Source organism: Triplophysa dalaica, chromosome 4 (genome assembly GCF_015846415.1).
Source record: "Triplophysa dalaica isolate WHDGS20190420 chromosome 4, ASM1584641v1, whole genome shotgun sequence".
Taxonomy (NCBI): Eukaryota; Metazoa; Chordata; class Actinopteri; order Cypriniformes; family Nemacheilidae; genus Triplophysa; species Triplophysa dalaica.
Window position 1 is genome coordinate 25932559 of NC_079545.1, and position 16791 is coordinate 25949349.

The 16791-nt window shown below is 37.2% G+C and overlaps 1 protein-coding gene across 2 annotated transcripts in view; it reads right to left on the bottom strand.

Annotated features, from left to right (window-relative positions):
- Positions 1 to 8196, bottom strand: part of rtkna (rhotekin a) — a 58899-nt gene extending 50703 nt beyond the window's left edge. For both annotated transcript variants that reach the window (XM_056747372.1, XM_056747378.1), the window contains exon 1: positions 7878 to 8196. In XM_056747372.1, coding sequence (XP_056603350.1) covers positions 7878 to 7988 — 111 coding nt within the window. In that variant the 5' untranslated portion in view covers positions 7989 to 8196. The remainder of the gene's footprint in view (positions 1 to 7877) is intronic.
- Between the last annotated feature and the right edge of the window lie 8595 nt (positions 8197 to 16791).

The window sequence follows — 16791 nt, forward strand, 5'->3', positions numbered from 1 at the left end:
GTGTGATGAATCACATTTGAAAACATCACACTAAGTCATGTCTGAGTTTGACAGCTCTGAGATTGAAGCGTCTAGGAGACTTTTGTTAGGCTGTATGATCATTTTTTTTGCCTATTAGTCTAGAAGATGTGTTGTTGAAAACATCTTGAACCGACTGTATTTGCTAAAAACAATCCTTGCGTATGGCACTTGTTGAGGGCTTGTTTAAGATTACTATCCTAACAGTAACTACCCTAGTTAGTATGTTGGCACACTTTTAAAAGAGCGTATTTGTGTTATCTGCTCAGAACATTCAGTCCACTGTTAGCAGCAGTGATTGACAGGCAGAATTTCACTTTCAGATGTTTTACAGATTCCATTTGGATCTGTCTACAGTCAACCCCTGGCACACTGTATGTTATATAACATTATATAACAGTCGGGGTGAAACTGTTCTTCGAGAAAGAAAAAAAACAGGAAATAAGGGATAAGGATTTATAAGAATAGACAGATGAATGAAATTCCAATAATATTTAAGAGTTAAGAGTGAGAGATGAATTAATAGAACCTCGTATTTATGTCTGAAAAGTATTAAGGAAATTCCTCTAAAATGATTTGAATTATTTAGGGACTAAAAGGTACTTATTAACCCCCTCAAGTCATTTGGATTACTTTCATAAAACCTGTTTGTGCTTTTTGGGCATCAACATGTAAGAGCCCATATAAGAACATATAGCGAAGGCAAGAAAGGAAGTCATCCACCTGAGCATTCATGAGGGAGAGTGGGGAATTCTCGATTTTTGGATGAGCTATTCTTTTAAACCAAAGACGGATATTACCAGATTAATGGTCCAGTCAGGTCCCTCTTTGAAAGACTGACAAATCCAACATGAGTCAACTCAACATAAAATAGAGTCACACTGATTTCTCACGTTTTACACTGTACATTGCGAAACTCAGACCCCTCGGACATAAAAAATACTCCCATTGTTGGGATTGGGCAAAACCATGTTGCGTAGACTAAATTCAAGAAATGAGTAATCTTTCCATTGAATAGTTAGGAGAGAAAGAACTGGACTTACATCGTGATGCAATCACACTCACTGACACACACCTTTATCACCTTATTATCAGAGTAAATTTAGTGCCTTTTAAAGAGGACTTGTTAGCTCATGAGAGGGATTTCTAAAATTGTGCCAGAAAGTGTGTTAATGGCACAGATAAAAATATTCTGAATGTGACAAGGGAACTGGAGAAACTCTCTCACTCTGAGAAGTATTTTAAAATATCTCATTTATCACCACAAATTGCTATTTTTAGGAGTCAAGGTGAACATGTTTTAAACAGTCCACCAGGAAACATGCCAGCAGACCTTTGTAAAGGTTTATTCATTTAGCACTACAAATTTATCCCAAGCAAATCACTACTACGCAAATTACTCATTTGTTCCACTGTGTCATCCTCACAGACATTTTACAGGGACTAACACAGCGGCAATTCTATTCAATAAAGGCCATAACACATAAAACACATTCAACCACACAAGGAGTAAATTAAGGTTGAACTCTTGAAATCACAGGCAGATTACCTACAGTAAGAGGGTCATCGAAAACAAACAGCGTTACAAAACGCAGACATTTAATCTTGTCACTGGGGAATAAAAATAACCTGGCTTAGAGAAAGAGATGCTATTAAAGCTTAACAGATCACAGGGGGATATGAGGATTAATGCTATATTTAGAAACCAAAAGCATTGTTGGGGAACTGCAAAGTTCATTCGTGTCATGTGTCTGAGGTGAACTGAGCATGTTAGCACATTATTTACATTTGAGTGTTTTATATAGCATGTGTTTCTACAAAACAGTGTATGGAAGTAGTCATTCACAAACACTGTTACAGCTCCAGGTATGTAATGGTTTGGACCATGTCCAGCGATGACGTACAGTGCCTGTGTGAGACAGCTGTGTGGCCGTCATCACTCAGTCATTTGTGTGTGAACAATGCTATGCTCTTAGCACAAAGTGAGGCCGAGTCTCATAGATGAATAGAAAGGCGAGTGAATGAGGCAAAACTTTAGATGCCATCAAGTCCACTGGGTAAAACTCAATGACTATGGAGACTTTGAACTGTTTACAGTTTCGCTGTTTACGCTACATTTAGATTCAAACACATTGTAATGTAAGTGCATTACATTCTAACTGTGAGAACATTTAGAATAAATAAATCAACAAAGACAAAGACAAAAACACAGACAGAGTTGGGAGGTGACTGACTAAAAGCAGCAACAGCAAATCTATATTTTTAGAGGCGTGACAGTAGTTCAGCTGTTTTTAAAATGCTTTTCCAGTAACAAGTACCAGTGTAGCATGACAGAATGCTACATTGCTGTATTTTTCATCACTTTTTATTGCGGCTGCAGCTTTAAAGCTGATTGAGCTGAGGCAATAAACAAACACGCACGGTCCTTTCTCATACTGCTCACTAAGAAGTCTGATCCAGCTACAGTTCATTTTAACCCATGTTTAAGTCCAAAATGTTATCTTTTTTGAGTTATACAAAATACTTTCCCCCAAATAATCGCTATGCAGTTAGCTATCTAGTCAACACTAACTAAAGTATATGGCAAGCAAGGTAGCTCTCTCAACACGACGCACAAACACAAAATAATTTAGGTAATGTTGATTATGGGTAACATTCTGCTTTTGAAAATGTAACGCTTGCTAAATAAACACAAGTTCTCGTCTATTCAGAGCAGGATTGTGCTGGGACACGTCACTTTGTAAGACAGTGCATGACTCACTTCCTGTTTCCAGACAGACACAGGTATGAATGAATCCCTTAAGATGAACTCTGACGGATGGTACATGATGTTTACAAAACTCATCCCTCTTGTCTGGAAGATGTTCCCTCAAGCTAAAAGACAAACACTAATTCTTCTCGAAACAGCAAAGTTAAATACTCTGAAATGCCGTAGTAATTTAGATAATGAAACCATAGAACATAAACCCGTCAATTTAAAGTACAGGAAAAACAGTTAACTCCAGGATCGCAGTCAGATCTATTCTCATGAGAAGTTTTGTTTTTGATTTGCTGCTCAGGGGACAGTGTGATGTAACATGTTGGAGTTATTTTAGCATTAGACATAAAACACACTCACCTATCAGTGTGTGTGCTATTGATGACAGTATAGACCACTTTGGAAGATGTAAACAATGCTAGTCCAAAGGAGCTGTTTCAGTTTTTTAACAATGCACAAACATTTGAACCGAATACAACCAACAGAACATTCATAACCAAATCAAAATGGTATTAACAATTAACAAATCAATTACCTTTAAGATTTAATTATACATGTACAAATAACCCCACTCCTAAACCTAACCTTCAATGACATGAAAGCAAATTGTAATGAAATCATAAGAATTAGCCACCTTGTAAAATAAGTTTCTTATTGCCATGAGATTATGTTGGCATGAAGACTTGTGGAAAGACAAATAGAACACATATAGAAAATTACACGCTAGACAAATAACACTCAATTTGGCAACTGTACATAAATTAAAGATCCTGTTTGTTTAGTAAGTGAATGTGCATTAGAGGGGAGCACATTTTTTTTTTATGATAAGCTATATGATAACATCATTATTTAAATGGGATTTTGACATTGTGGAGTGGTGGTGAACCTGTATGCCTGTTACCTACATGAACAACAGCTGTCAGGGTGTGCACCAAGATGGCCACTTAGTCTATTGACCATTAAATGGACAACTTTGATTTAAGTTATGCCGTATTACTGTATGTATGAGTTTTAACAAGTCATTCTCCCCATTATAAGGCACTGTTTACTGCAAACCTTTATATATTGTGAAATGCTGTATGAAAAATTATTCAGCTTAACACACCAAAGACAACGATAAAAAACACAAAAGAAACTGTACATCCAATTTGCATCAGTAGTTACCTTAAAAAAGAGCTCACATGTTCAGTGGTTCTTGTTTATGTAAGAATAATGTTCATGTCAGCTATGCACAAATCAGATAAGATAAGAGTGGACATCTTGATGTCCTTGAGCTCGAGAGTCTAGTCCTGGACTGTTTGACATCCTGCTGTTGTGAACATCTGAGCTATTCATTCATGGAAGGAAACATGGCAATATTGAAGAATGTTATCAGCAAAGTCAATGTCACCAAAATTACTGTCACAACCAGCGACTGCAACAAAATCTGTCTTCTGTTTATATGTAACAAAGACTAAAAACATTCCTGACACAAATAATATCCTTGTTTTGCAAATTACCCAAATCCCTACTACTCATAAGCATCAAGATATTCATCACATCTCAATAAACCAAGCAGATAATATAAATAATCTAGAGCAGATTAAGAACATCATAAAAAGAGTCATACAATTCACAGTTCTGATTTCTTAACTGCAGTAGATTCTATTGACATAGATTTTCCCATAACGCCCCCTTACCCCTAATATCCTGTGCACAGCACAATCACTGGATGTTGTTCCCATTACTTAAAAGTTTTTTCCAAAAAGCTTCTTGGATTCTGAATTTTGTTTTAACAATACAAAGCAAAAACATACACAAAGATTTAAAAAAATCCTTTTGCTACTGGAACTCAAACATCCTCTCACTTTAACATACACAATTCATATAACTCTCAACACACCTCTCTCCGGCGCACACAGTTCAAGAGTGCTTGGCATACTAAAATGAGTGTGGCTTCTGTTACATCAGCGAGCGGATGATTATCCTCTTCCCTGGTTCCCTTTAACAGGGCAATCTGCCAGGGACCAGGAGAACTTTTGGGCCTCATTGCTGAAAGATTCCCTATTGTTCTCTAAAGGGCCGGGAGGTTCTTCTAATACGGTGAAGAGGAAATGTTAGAATTTCTCCAAGAATTTACGCCTTCTAATTTATGAAATGTTCTAACTTATATTTTCTTCTGAATTTCTTAGATATTTAAGAATATCTTTTTATATGACAACTGGTGGTTGGCACTCCATCCAGGGTGTATCCTGCCTTGATGCCCAAAGACTCCTGAGATAGGCGCAGGCTCCCCGTGACCCGAGGTAGTTCGGATAAGCGGTAGAAAATGGATGGATGGATGGATGACAACTGGTTTGTCTATAAGGATGTTTCAGAGGCCCTGTATATGGACAAGCGCTTAAAGTAAATTCACAGGAGAGCCTGTCAATGGAGAAAACAGAGCCATAAAAATACCAAAATCATCTGGAATAAACAGTAACTTTGACTGTGAAAATCAACCAAACTTTGTCTTCTGGTGGAAATGTTCAAAATGCATGTCCAAAATACATGGGAACCTTGCTCCAGGATATGTTTACATTCATTATGAGCCACTTTGGAGAACAATTCAGTAGTGAGTGTATTCTGCAGGATTGTTGGGAAAGGAGCAGGCAGTGTGGGTAGAAGGGTGTGTCTGGTCGGGTAGTGTGTAACCTACATCACTTTTAACTTCCTTCAGGAAAATCTATATGTGGCAGAATAGCACAGCAGGCGAGCAGTGCGGTTTCGAGGGCCATGTTTTAAAAAGCATAAAAAGAAAACCAAAAGAACGTATGCAAACTAGCCACTTGTAAAAATGATCATAGTTCCAGTGTAATTTGGAGCATATGAGTCGAGAAACTATGTTACTCAGCATAAGATAAGTAATACACTACAGATGACTGATTTAGACAACAACTGGGTTCACAGAGCAAAAGTAAAAAAAAAACTGAGTTAAAAAGCTTTCTATACCGCACTTGATAAAACACTGTATCATAAGGACTTTAAAGTAGTTTGTCTTTTTTCTAAGCATTCTTTTCAGGTACCAAGCATAGGCATTAAACAAACACAAAATCCACTGGCATCACTCAAGGTCTGTAAGAGCCAATTTTCCCTTTACGTATTTAATCCCATTTAACAGATCCTCCAGCCATTTTCTTTCTCTTTACCCTTCAGCCTACTTGCTTCATTCACCTGAGCCTTATTCAGTCACGCTCTGGTGCAGTCCCAATACTGGAAACTGGGGCACAATATTGTAAAGTTCCATTAGGTACCCCACTTTGTAGACAATGGGAAGAGTTAAAAATCTCTTGAAAATGCTATATTGATTTCCGACAGCAATCATGGTAAAGATATCAAACAGTAGACTTTATCACATTCAATTGGGAGGTAATATGACAGTGGGGAACTGGGAGACTGACAGGCTTGTTACCAAAGCAAACAATGACCTTAGTGAAATCCTATGCATTTTAAATGAGGGACTGACTTTGGCATGTGTAATTATTAGAGTGTTACCTGAGTGGCATTGAAAAGGATTTGAAGGAAAGTCCATTCAGTAAAGACATTCATTTGCAAGACATGCAAAATCCCATTCCAGCTGTTCAAACAACAGCAAGCGGAACCACAACAGTCTTTTAGTTTAAAGAAGGTAAGAGAACCATTTTAACCGACAATCTCTTCACTATTTATCAACTTTAGATTCTGAAACTAGTAGTTGTGCAATACTAATGAAATGCACAACAACTTAAATATGCACAGAGATAAACAACCAATGATCCTCCTGTGACACACTTACCACCAACCAGGACAAGATCTAGTCTGCTCCTAGATTAAGATCTCTAAACTATTGTTCATGTTAATAAATAATAATAGGATACTTTTTGACATAAAAGTCGACGAATAAATTGTACGTTCGTCTTATGGTGTGACATAGCAAACTTTAGAAAACATCTGCTCTTTTACATTGTTTCATATTATAAATATATATATGCTTTCCTGTGGCTCAGTGGTAAGAGCAAGGTTGTGGGTTCGATCCCAGGGGATTAGAAAATACCCATGTTAAATGTATAGGATAAAAGCAATGTAAGTCGCTTTGGATAAAAACGTCTGCCAAATGCCAAAAAAAAAACATATGCATCATATAAAATAGCATAAGAGAGATTTATTATTATATTTAATTTTTTGTCTTAATTTGCATGTTATTAGTCCGTCAACTACCCAAATACTATGAAATGAAAACATTCGCATATTCAGCAAGCCACACGCTAAAGTAAAGACGGGTCCCAACCAAAACATTCGGTTCAGGCACAGCTGCCCTGAACTGCAACTGGGACACTTCAGCATCCAACAGCCACACTCCGAAAGAGCGTTCTTGCTTCTTTCCATCTTACCAACACAGCGAGCTACGTATAAAAATAATGAGGGGTTAGACAGGGTTCTCTTCTAACTCAACCCACTCTTGGATAATCATATACAGATGTTATAAGCCTTTCCTCTTTAACAAAAGGCAAAGGATTAATGCAATGCTAGATAATAATGTGGACATAAATTAAACAATTCTTTTTTTAGGATAATACGCCAGTAGACACAACAAAATTTGTGGAACGTAGAACTTCTTTATTTTTCTTGCTGTTTTTATAGATTGATTGCTTTCCTGTTGAATTCACCTTAGTCTTCGGCGCTTCCTATTTATTCTGGTCATGCAAACATTTTGTAAATATTGTCAAGTTGTGAACCAATACCAAATCTTCAGTATTTCATCAATATCATATTGACTGTAACAGCCTATCCTGTTGAAAATAATGCAATACTACAAAAATGCTGGCAAATACAGCACCATTATAACTATTACAAACTAATTGTATGTGTTGTGGACCTGTTCCAGGTTTTATGTTGTACTATTGGTTATTGTTTGCCAGGTAAAAACACATAACCAGTATAGACAATCAGTTTCCAATAAATCACAAAAAAATCCCAATTATGACTATTGAATCCACCAGAAGTTCTGTAGGATTCTAAGTTTTTCTATCAGTACGTAACATCTCCGGATACACACCCGGCGCATTTCCTACAGTAGTACAGAACAGATTCGTATTAACGTTACCTGTGGGGTTTCCATGAAAACACTTTCTCTGAATTTTCCTCTCCGTATCTCCATCTCCAGCGCGGAACCCCGAGCTATAGTGGCTCTCGCTGTCTGCTTTCGGCAAAACATCAGCGACCTAAATTTGATCCTCTAAAGTCAAAGCGGAACTTCTGAAAGTGCCCCGTGTTGAGAGACCCTCTCAAGCAGCAGTTGTGTTTAGGAAGTCCACGTTGCAGTCACTGTCACGGGCTCTTTCGTGTCAATCAGATGAACAAACATCCCTCTGGCTCAAAAGCTATTTAGGGAAGCATAGAGAAGAGTCCGACTGGATTGTGTCATCGTGAATCAACATCTCGAGTGATTGAACTCTCAGAGCAGCTCGGATGCATCACTCGCCGGCAGGCGGTGATAAACAGCGACATCTCTCGGCACATAAGTCGTATTGCAGCTACGTATGAGTCAAATTCATGAGATTTAAAACAAAGATTTAATATTGAACCATTTTCATTATAATTGTTGTAAAGTGTTGCAACCATGGCAGATTGATTACCATTTGTGTCATAGCTGTCAACTATTCTAAGTGTGGTAACTATTATGTCTGTTTCACTTTTTTTGTGAACCATAATCAGTGTTGGGTAAGTTACTCTGAAAAAGTAATCAATTACTAGTTACTCATTACATATTCAATAGTGTAATTAGATTCCTGTAAAACTTACTCTGTCCAAAAAGTATTTAGTTACTTATTACTTTTTATATCCTACATCAAAGTGATTCGATAGACGTGAAACGGCTTGTTTAATTCATTCAAATAAATTATATTAAACTACATAAAGTATTACAAATGTGAGAATTATACATTAAAGAATGGATTTTAAAGTTAAACTTTGAAGTCAATTCCACTATTGGACACGCATAAATTACACAAAGTGTTTAGTTAATTACATCAAAAGTAAGTGTAATTAAATTACAGGAAAAATAAGAGTAATCCCTTACTTAAATGTTTTCAAGGGAAAAGTAATTAAATTACAGTAACTAATTACTAATTCACTAGTTACACCCAATACTGACCATAATAATAATTTAGTTTGCGTTGGTTAACTGAAGATTTTGATTTAGTCGCCAAGCTGGCAGAAAGAATGCCAACACAGCAGAATATGACGATTCTTAATGTAAAAAGCTTTCCTGTAGCTCAGTGGTAAGAGCATTGCGTTAACAACGCAGGGTTGTGGGTTCGAGCCCAGGGGATTGTATATGCCTAAGTATAAATGTATAGGTTACTGCAATGTTAATCGCTTTGGATAAAAGCGTCTGCCACATGCATAAATGTAAATGAAACATCAGATTGTGACCATTGCTATGATTAGTAAGGATCAGGATTTGGGATAATGCATTATTTGGACACGGGAGAGCACTCTTTACTTTACGTTTAGAATTGTGGATTTATTGCAGGTATTTTTCAACAACACTTGGCAATAAAATTCTGCATAAGGACGCTACGTCTCTGTCTTTCTCTCCTTTAGGAATTGGCAAAGCTTTTAGGAGTTTATGTGGAAGCTGAAAAAGGGGTTTTATCAAATTTAATGAGCGTTGTTAATTATTATAGACGAGATGAAACCTCGGTAAGCATTGAAGTGGTTCACAAAAGGGTTCATTTCTCGAGGCTTAATGTGCTCACAATACCATCTGGTGGTCAAAGAGAGTAAAACAAGCAGAAACAGTACAGATGTGTCTGAAGTGTTCTGTGATACGCGTGTTTTGCGCCATTTAAGGCATAGAAATAACGGTGAAGAATATATTTCCACAAAGACTAATCTATTCACTTGAATAGCCTATGTGTATTTTCTGGTGGTATAGAATGATTGTTTAACATAAATGTTTAATAAATGTATTGGCTTGAAATGAACAGAGCTGTCAAATGAGTGTAAATCAATTATTTTGTTATAATAGGTAGAAGGGGCAATATTATTATTCTAAAACTGGAAAGTCTCTGAGTTTAACTGGGCTGTGAATGTGCTTGTATCTCAGCAGAGGACTGTGATTTACCTGGCAACAAGGAAAATGATGAAGAAGATATACTTTAGGAGTTTTTATTCAAGAAAGTTATTTTCTCAACTGTTTTAGGGCTAAGGAGATTTCAACACACTTTCGTAAGGCACATATGAAGCCGGGTACATAAATTAACAGCAAGCCTATTCAGATGCGCATGTATTATCTTCTGTCTCTCCCAGTACTGAAGTGAGTCCTCCAGTTGGCCAATATTTGGTTCGGTTAGATACTTCAGGACTTTCACAGTAGCGTCTGCTGTAAGGTTTACAGTTGACAAGAAGTTTTTTTTTATTAGACAACACAGACAGTTATTGGTTAGACAAATAAACACAGAACAGTTATGTTTTGAGTTAATTTTTGAAAATTGTTAAAGATGCTGCAGTTCGAGCAGAGGCCGGCAGTTCATTCTACCATAGGGGAACCGAATGAATAAAGGCTTTTGCAAGCGATTTGGTGTTTCATTGTGATGGAACAACCAGGAGTCGCTCATTTTCAGATAAAAGATGACAGCAACGGATGTAGACCTGAAACAGTGAGTTAAGGTAAAGGGGTGAATTTGTCGTTAATTTTGAGAAGTGTTTTATGTTACTTTACAAACTGCATAAAAATACATTAATGTTACCATTCTATTGCATTAAATGTGTTTGAGTTACGATAAATTAATTGAAGACAATTTAACAGACTTAGTTATGTGATATTTACAAGGAGAATGGGATATTAATGTGTATTTGAGACAAAAACTATGAACAAAAATTGCACATTTAAACAAAATATATGTATATAACCTAATGGCATATGAAGAACGATTCAGAAAAAATGTGAAAAAGAATGTAAAGTGTTTATTACAGCATTTAGGTGTACAGTATATACACATATTGCGAGTTTTAACAGCTTTAAGAAGTACAGCTGATTATAAACAGGTCTACTGAGTGCATGAATGTAATGTTATGGTGCAATATAGAGTTTTGTGTGTGAGTGTGTGATCATTACCAAGTTCATCATAAACAATACTGAGAAATACTAAGAAAGTTCAATCAGCGATAACAATAGTTTTTGCAAGATTAAACTGAAGTCATTGACCTTTTCATGTAAAAAAAATAAAAAGCCTCTTCAAAGCAGGTGGTATTTTTCTAGAGTTTACCCCCAGGCAGTGTTTGGTGTAACTAGTTACTAAGTAATTAGGTACTGTAATTTAATTACTTTTCCCTTAAAAAGTAAAGTAAGGGATTTCTCTTATTTTTTCTGTAATTTAAGTAGAGTTACTTCTGATGTAATTGAACTAATTATTGTGTAATATATTCAATGGTGGAAATGACATCAAAATTATAAGTCTTACTTTACTTTAATGTATGCTGCTCACATTTGTATACTTTGGTTAGTTAATAAGAAAAATCTATGTAGTTATTTATTATTTATTTGAATTAATTAAATAAGCCGTTTCATGTCTATCCTTGACTCAATTCTAATCATGATGTAGGAAATAGAAAGTAATTAGTAATAAGTAATGAAATACTTTTTGGAGAAAGTAATTTGACAGTAATCTAATTACACCATTTAATATGTAATTAGTAACTAGTAATTCATTAATTTTACCCAACTTACCCAACACTGCCCGCAGGTAAGGAAAAAATTATATTTTAGTTGTCAGTCATAAATATGTGCTGCAGGGGTGATTCTAGGTTTTCAATATAAGGGGGGCTCAGCCTCCATTTAGGATATATATATATAGATACAGAGAGAGGCTGAGAGAGAGAGCCACACTCCAAGCACCACATATGGTATACATTACTAAAATAAATAGTGACTTTTTTTTCGTTTTCACCTGTGTAGCTCCGTTTCATTACTTTATTTCTTTGCCACTTTAAAGGCAGGGTGGGTGATCATGTCCAGAAAATATTTTTGACATGTTGGTTTGAAATCTTTTTACATCCTGATAGCAATTAAAGCAGTATAATGGTCAAATAATAATTTTTAAAATTATGAAAGGCGTAGGACCAAAAAACGTTCGCCCAATCAAAAAGTTCTGGCCAACCGCTGTGACTGGTCATGTATACTTTTTCAGCCAAAGTATCTACCATACCACTGGGCATCCTGTTCACGCAGACATCATACATCGTCAGCACGCTAACGTCCGCTGTCAATGGAGGGAGAAAGGTGGCAAATCTGCAACATTCAAACTTTACTGCTGAACCGACAACAAGTAAATCAACAAAACCAAAGTCATTTAAAAAAAAGCAGTGACGAATAAACGTCCTTTCACAGACGATATATAATAATTATATACACATTATTTGCTCACTATTCTTCTCGATTGCTTTCAGGATGCAAAGAGATTAGGACACGTGAAAAAATACGCACCGCACTGCACGGAGTTTAGAGCAAACGGACTTGGAAGCTTAAGCCACGTGATGGGTGTGTGTGAGAGAGAGCGAGAGATCGCGCGCGCACACCTGCATGTTTGCGGTAATGTGTCTCGTATTGTTTCTATCTCCTGCAGTTAAAAAAAAATCACGCAAACCTTTATCAAAAATACCTGTCTATCAAAATATATTTGTTATCAGTTAGCAGCATGAGAACTAACCAGTAGGCTCTCAGTGTTTATTAATATATAATTATTTTTATTTATTAGATTTCAGTCTATGTATTATCTATGTCTATCACTTCACCAAGATTAAACAACGGAAAGGTTATAGTGTAGCCTACAGGTAATTATTACCGCACACAGATGTGACTTTATAATGTCAAACTTTACTGTTAATGGAAACGTTGGAAGCTTCGTTTCATTATACAAAACATTTCAAAAGCAATATGGAAATACTGAAATCGAATAAATAAAATAACTGACAGCCTACTAGTTAATTTCCTCGCCCTGCTGATTATAGAAACAATACAAGGAATAAATAGCCTAATCCAGGGGTTCCCAAAGTGGGGGTCGCAAGTCCGCGACCGCGGGAGTGCGGTGACGCAAGATGATTTCCAGAAATCTTTTTTTTAGAAATAGCAAATGAAATCAATAAGTGTAAGAAAATATAAAAAACTTAGTTTTGTTTTTATTTAAAGATAAAAACAGCCAAATAAAAGGCCAACAGCCTTAGGAATTTCCTCCCTCTCGATCATATTTACATGACATTAATTAGCAACATAGCAACCGCAACGAATGAAATGAAACATTGAATAATATCGACCAAAGACAAGGCAGGTAGGCCAGAGGAGGACAAAGAAGCGCCGCAGTCAGAGGAGCCATTGTCCTCAGGTAGCCTACGAAAAGAGGCACATCCATCAGCACTAGAATCAGTTTCATGAAAGTCGATCATCTGTAGTTAAAGTTTATATTTTATTTATAATAACAATACGTAATGAGTAAATAACAATAAAATAGTTATATGTTAGACTTAGGGTGACCACCCGTCCCGCTTTGTGTTACACCGCACACTCTTTCACCCCTAGTCCCGCACATCGCATTGAGAACATCTCAATTGGTTTTTAGTTGTCACATTAAGAAACTCGTTTGCGCCAGTGTTTATTTAACTATTTAGTACTGTGTCAAAAGCAGCAACCTGGTGCACTCCAGTGCACACCACACTCATACAAACGCAACTATTTTTTAAGACCTGACTTTTACTCAACGTATGAGATGTAGGCAGTGACTGGACCCCGGCTGGAATGCCGGAGTTGACCCCGGCTGGACGTTGAGATGGTCCACGAAACCCAGGTGTTTCATCTGGCGCATCTCAGCGGGTCCTAGGGCTTCGTCGAGGCAGCTATTAAAAATAACCTTTAGTTCGGCCTCGTTGAACTCGTTGAGGAGCGCGCTGTAGCCAGAAAGTCCATAGCGAATTCCTTAAAGGGCTCTTCTGTTTGAGGCCAAGCATGATGTGGGCCTGGTGGCTTCGCAACGCCACGCTCGACTCGGCAGTAGCTGTCTGCTGGGTTCTTTGTGGCTCGTTCATTCTGTCACGAATTGACCTAGTTGTCAAGGCAGGAGAACCCAATTGCAGTCAGACGGTGGTGAAGGGGTTAAGGCAAACAATGCAAACAAAGTCACACCCACAAAGTATGTACAACAGAGTACAAAGCACAGGGTACAAAGTACAATGAACGAGCACAGGACAATGAAACATGAGGAGTATTTAAAGGGGAACATACACAGGATAATTGAACAGGACATGTGTAGGGGATGAAACACTGATGGTAAAGCTAACGAGACAAAAAGGGCGGGAAACACAGACGAGACTCGGAGAGAGAGTGAGAGGATCCCTAAAGCCCAACCTCTCTCTCCACAAAGAACCTTAGACTATGTCATGGCTCCGCCCCAAGACGAAGAATAGACAAGACAATGGCGAACCATGACAGATTTCAGTCATCAAGAGGATGTGACGTCTGTCAGTAGATCGGGTGGCGATCCTCATGTCAACTTGCTGAATAAAAACTTGCTAAAACATCGTAAACTGTGTGGCTTTGTAACTGTATTTAGCGTATTAAAATACAAATTATTTGAAAATTATTAAATGCATTATTTAACGATATTACACATTAAAAGACAAACTCTTACTCATTATTTGTTTGTTCTTTATTCCTTTCGTTTTTGAAGATTCTCAAAATTTACAAAATAATTTTGTCTATGCCTTAATTATGTTGTAGTTGGCATGGACTAAATAACAAATTATTTTTATAAGCTAAAAGTATATAAAAATGTTTAAATTCCGTTATTATACATATTTGTCATCACATCGTCCCAAATTAACGGATTACCTGTCCCACATTTGGTTTGTTTGGTAGTGGTCAGCCACACTAGTTAGACTGTGCTCTTTTGTGTTGTCATTATGGCTTGGGTTGCGTTTGGTTTGAATAGGTGCATGTGCACACAACTTTTGTATACTTTAACCACTTTTGAGGTTAGACGGTGTCTCAAGTGCCTGGCACTGTTATTTTGGGTTCGCAGGCTGCTTGAGAAGCCCTGTCCTAATATATCTTCACCGACTTTTCTGCCATATTATTGCGCACAAGTAGCAATGGCTCAAGCTTCTGAATCCGTTGGCTCTAAAGGACGCTTGAAATGAGATCCGCAAGAAAGTAATCCTACCATCAACAGGATTTTATAGGCGATAACATGGCTATGGTTGGAAATTAAACATTTGAATTATGTCCTGTGGTGTGGTAATTGTGGTATAAGCGGAATATTTGACTTCCAGTCTGTACAATTATTCGAAAGTTAATGCAAAAAACGGCAATGAGACACGAAATGCACACCCGCCTTTATGGTTATCGCCTATAAAATCCTGTTGATGGCAGGATTACTTTCTTGCGGATCTCATTTGAAGCATCCTTTAGAGCCAACGGATTCAGAAGCTTGAGCCATTGCTACTTGTGCGTGTGTGCGCAATAATATGGCAGAAAAGTCGGTGAAGATATATTAGGACAGGGCTTCTCAAGCAGCCTGCGAACCCAAAATAACAGTGCCAGGCACTTGAGACACCGTCTAACCTCAAAAGTGGTTAAAAGTGAGCCGCGAGGTGACTAAGGGGGTTCTCTGTTATGATCTGTTCTGACTTTTAGGTTACTACCTGTTTGCGTACCATGTTTGTAGTCTTTTGTAGTTTTTGTGTTAGTTAGTTTCCCCAGGTGTTTCTTCTTTCCTTGTTATCCCAGTGTTTGTAAGCCCTAGTGTTTCCTTTGTGTGGGGTCTGTTTTTTTTCTGTTTGAGTTCTTGTGGATTACCCTGGTTTGTTTTGTCATTGTTTATACCTTTAAATTCTAATTTGCATTTGGATTTACTCTCTGCTTGGTTACTCAGCATTACAATTACTCTGATTAAGAAAACAACACACTTGACATAAACTACACTGACTTACTTGGAGATGAAACAAAGGCTAAGGTGACAGGCAAGACAAGGCAAACAAACTCATTCTATTTAAAGGGGAACATACACAGGATAATTGAACAGGACAGGTGTAGGGGATGAAACACTGATGGTAAAGCTAACGTGACAAAAAGGGCGGGAAACACAGACGAGACTCGGGGAGAGAGTGAGAGGATCCCTAAAGCCCAACCTCTCTCTCCACAAAGAACCTTAGACTGTGTCATGGCTCCGCCCCAAGACGAAGAATAGACAAGACAATGGTGGAACCATGACAGATTTCAGTCATCAAGAGGATGTGACGTCTGTCATTAGATCGGGTGGCAATCCTCATGTCAACTTGCTGAATAAAAACTCGCTAAAACATCGTAAACTGTGTGGCTTTGAAACTGTATTTAGCGTATTAAAATACAAATTATTTGAAAATTATCAAATGCATTATTTAACAATTTACATTAAAAGAGAAACTCACTTACTCATTATTTGTTTGTTCTTTATTCCTTTAGTTTTCTCATTTTGAGAAGATTGTGTTCGGCTGAAGACAGAAATCAAATAAACTTAGAATGGCATAAGGGTTAGTAAATGATGGGGTATTCTCCATTATCTGGTCAAGTATACCTTCAACAAAAACATGGCTCTCAAGTTAAGGTTAGCTGTAACTGACCCCTTGTTGGCTTCAGTGCTCAAATGCATGGAATTTTCAGGCATTAGTTTTTTTAAATGTTCAGCTGTCTTGTAGAAATACTAAACGACAGCTGTATGGGCCAGAGGAAAATAAACATTTGATCAAATTTAATGTAAATGTGCCACAGAGGAAAAACAGTTAGCGACACTGGACGATGTAAATGAAAAGTAGCGTTTAATGCCCACTGTTCCAAGCAATGTGACCAGAAAAATAAACTATTTGAGAGCTATAAAAAAAGTGTGTTTGTTTACACAAGATTTCGAAAGTAAGATGTACGTAACATATCCTTCAACACCCATTGCAATGGTATGACAGTAATAAGGAAATACGACATTGATCGTAAG